Source organism: Castanea sativa, chromosome 6, assembly GCF_040712315.1.
Source record: "Castanea sativa cultivar Marrone di Chiusa Pesio chromosome 6, ASM4071231v1".
Lineage (NCBI taxonomy): Eukaryota > Viridiplantae > Streptophyta > Magnoliopsida > Fagales > Fagaceae > Castanea > Castanea sativa.
The window spans coordinates 33901331-33903128 of NC_134018.1; the positions used below are offsets into that span (position 1 = coordinate 33901331).

Below are 1798 nucleotides of genomic sequence, written 5' to 3' on the forward strand. Positions count from 1 at the left end.
TGAGGCGATTTGCAAGAATTTTGGAGTAAATTTTGTAAAGGACATTACATAGGCCAATAGGGTGAAATTGGTGAGCAAATTCAGGGGTGTTTATTTTTGGGACTAGTGTGATAAAAGTATGGTTTAGAAGAGTAGGTATGGTACTTGGGTTCAACCATGATAGGATGGAAGAGGTGACATCATGATTTACCGTGCTCCAAAAATGCTGCTAAAAGAGTGGAGGCATGCCATCCGGTCCAGGTACTTTAAGGGGTGCCATTTGTTGGAGGGCAGTAGCTACTTCACTTGCTTCAAACTCTCTGCATGGACTTTCATTCGTCTCCTCATCTATCACTGTAGGCACACAATCTAGGATGTTTGTAGAGACCCTCCCATTTGTTGAAGTAAATAGAGTTTTATAGTAATTCACCATCACTTTCCCAATATCCTCCTGACGGGTTCTCCATACACCTCCCTCATCTCTAATACCTTCCACTGAGTTCTTTCTATATCTCTTTGAAGCACAACTACGGAAATATTTTGTATTTTTATCCCCCTGATTTGCCCAAAGAATTCGTGATCGTTGAGCCCACATCAAAGCTTCCCTATCTTGCAACACCTCAATTTCTTTTTTAATTTGTCTCACCTTAAAATTATTCCCACTAACCATGGCTGCTCTTTCTTCTTTGGTTAGGTCCTTTTTCAAACAGTGTAATTGCACTCTCACATTCCCAAAAATATTTTTCTCCCATTGCTCCAAATCCTTTCCACACTTTTCAATTTTTCCTAGTATATCACCCTCCACACCAACTTCACCCCCACTGCCCCAAGCTGAAACTACCACCTCCTCACAACTTGAATTTGAGAGCCACATTTGTTCGAACTGAAATTTTTTTTTTCCGTGTAGGTAGGTTCAAACCTGATAGTGATATAAGAATTGGAATATGGTCCGAAGAGTTACATGACAAATGATACACCTTTGAATCTCCAAACTTTAGGAACTAGCTATTATTTACCAAACACCTATCAAGCCTCTCCCAAATTGAAACCCCATTTTCAAAATGCTTACTCCAAGTGAACTTAGAGCCCTCAAATCCCAAGTCCATGAACCCACATTCATCGATCACCTCCCTAAATTGCTGCATCTGATTATAAGGCCTTCGTACACCCCCAAGCTTTTCATCTTGTCTGATAATTTCATTAAAATCCCCGTAACAAAGCCAAGGCTTCTCAGGATGTGAGTTTAACGCCTTAAGCTTTGCCCAAGCTTCATGACGTCTAGCTGTGTCAGGTTCACCATAAAAACCAGTTAATCTCCACTCATTCTTCGAATTTTTATCAATCACCGCATCAATAAAGTACCTATCCAAATCTTCTACCTTCAGATTGATCGATGCTTTCCAATAAAGAACTAATCCTCCACCTCTTCCCACTCTTGGTACAACCCATCTATGATCAAAACCAATACTTCTTTGAACAAACTCTAGCCTTGCATCATCTGTAAGCGTCTCGGCTAAAACCACTATAGAGGGATCTTTTGCCCGTATGATTTCCATAAGCTCTCTCCTTGTACGCAAGTTCCCAAGCCCACGACAGTTCCAAGCTAAGCAACTCATTGTTGTTGGCGGGGCTGAACATCAGCTCCTGCCATTACAAAATTTTTGTTTTCTCCACTGAGGGCTGCTTGGAATCATTTTGCTAAAATTTCAGTGTGATCTGCATCTGTTCCAGCCAACCTCTTCCTTCCTAATACCTAAGAGCTTTCTGCCATGTTACCCTTATCTTTTTTCTTTTCTTTGCGTTTCCAGGTAGAAGAAGC

At 40.9% G+C, this 1798-nt stretch overlaps 2 protein-coding genes across 2 annotated transcripts; both read right to left on the reverse strand.

The window, feature by feature from the left end:
• Positions 1-208: 208 nt before the first annotated feature.
• Positions 209-853, reverse strand: LOC142639833 (uncharacterized). The gene has a single exon (XM_075813969.1). It carries the CDS (start codon positions 851-853, stop codon positions 209-211), a length of 645 nt encoding a protein of 214 aa, XP_075670084.1.
• A 127-nt stretch (positions 854-980) lies between these two features.
• Positions 981-1595, reverse strand: LOC142639834 (uncharacterized). The gene has a single exon (XM_075813971.1). The coding sequence runs from the start codon at positions 1593-1595 to the stop codon at positions 981-983; it is 615 nt and encodes a 204-aa protein (XP_075670086.1).
• Between the last annotated feature and the right edge of the window lie 203 nt (positions 1596-1798).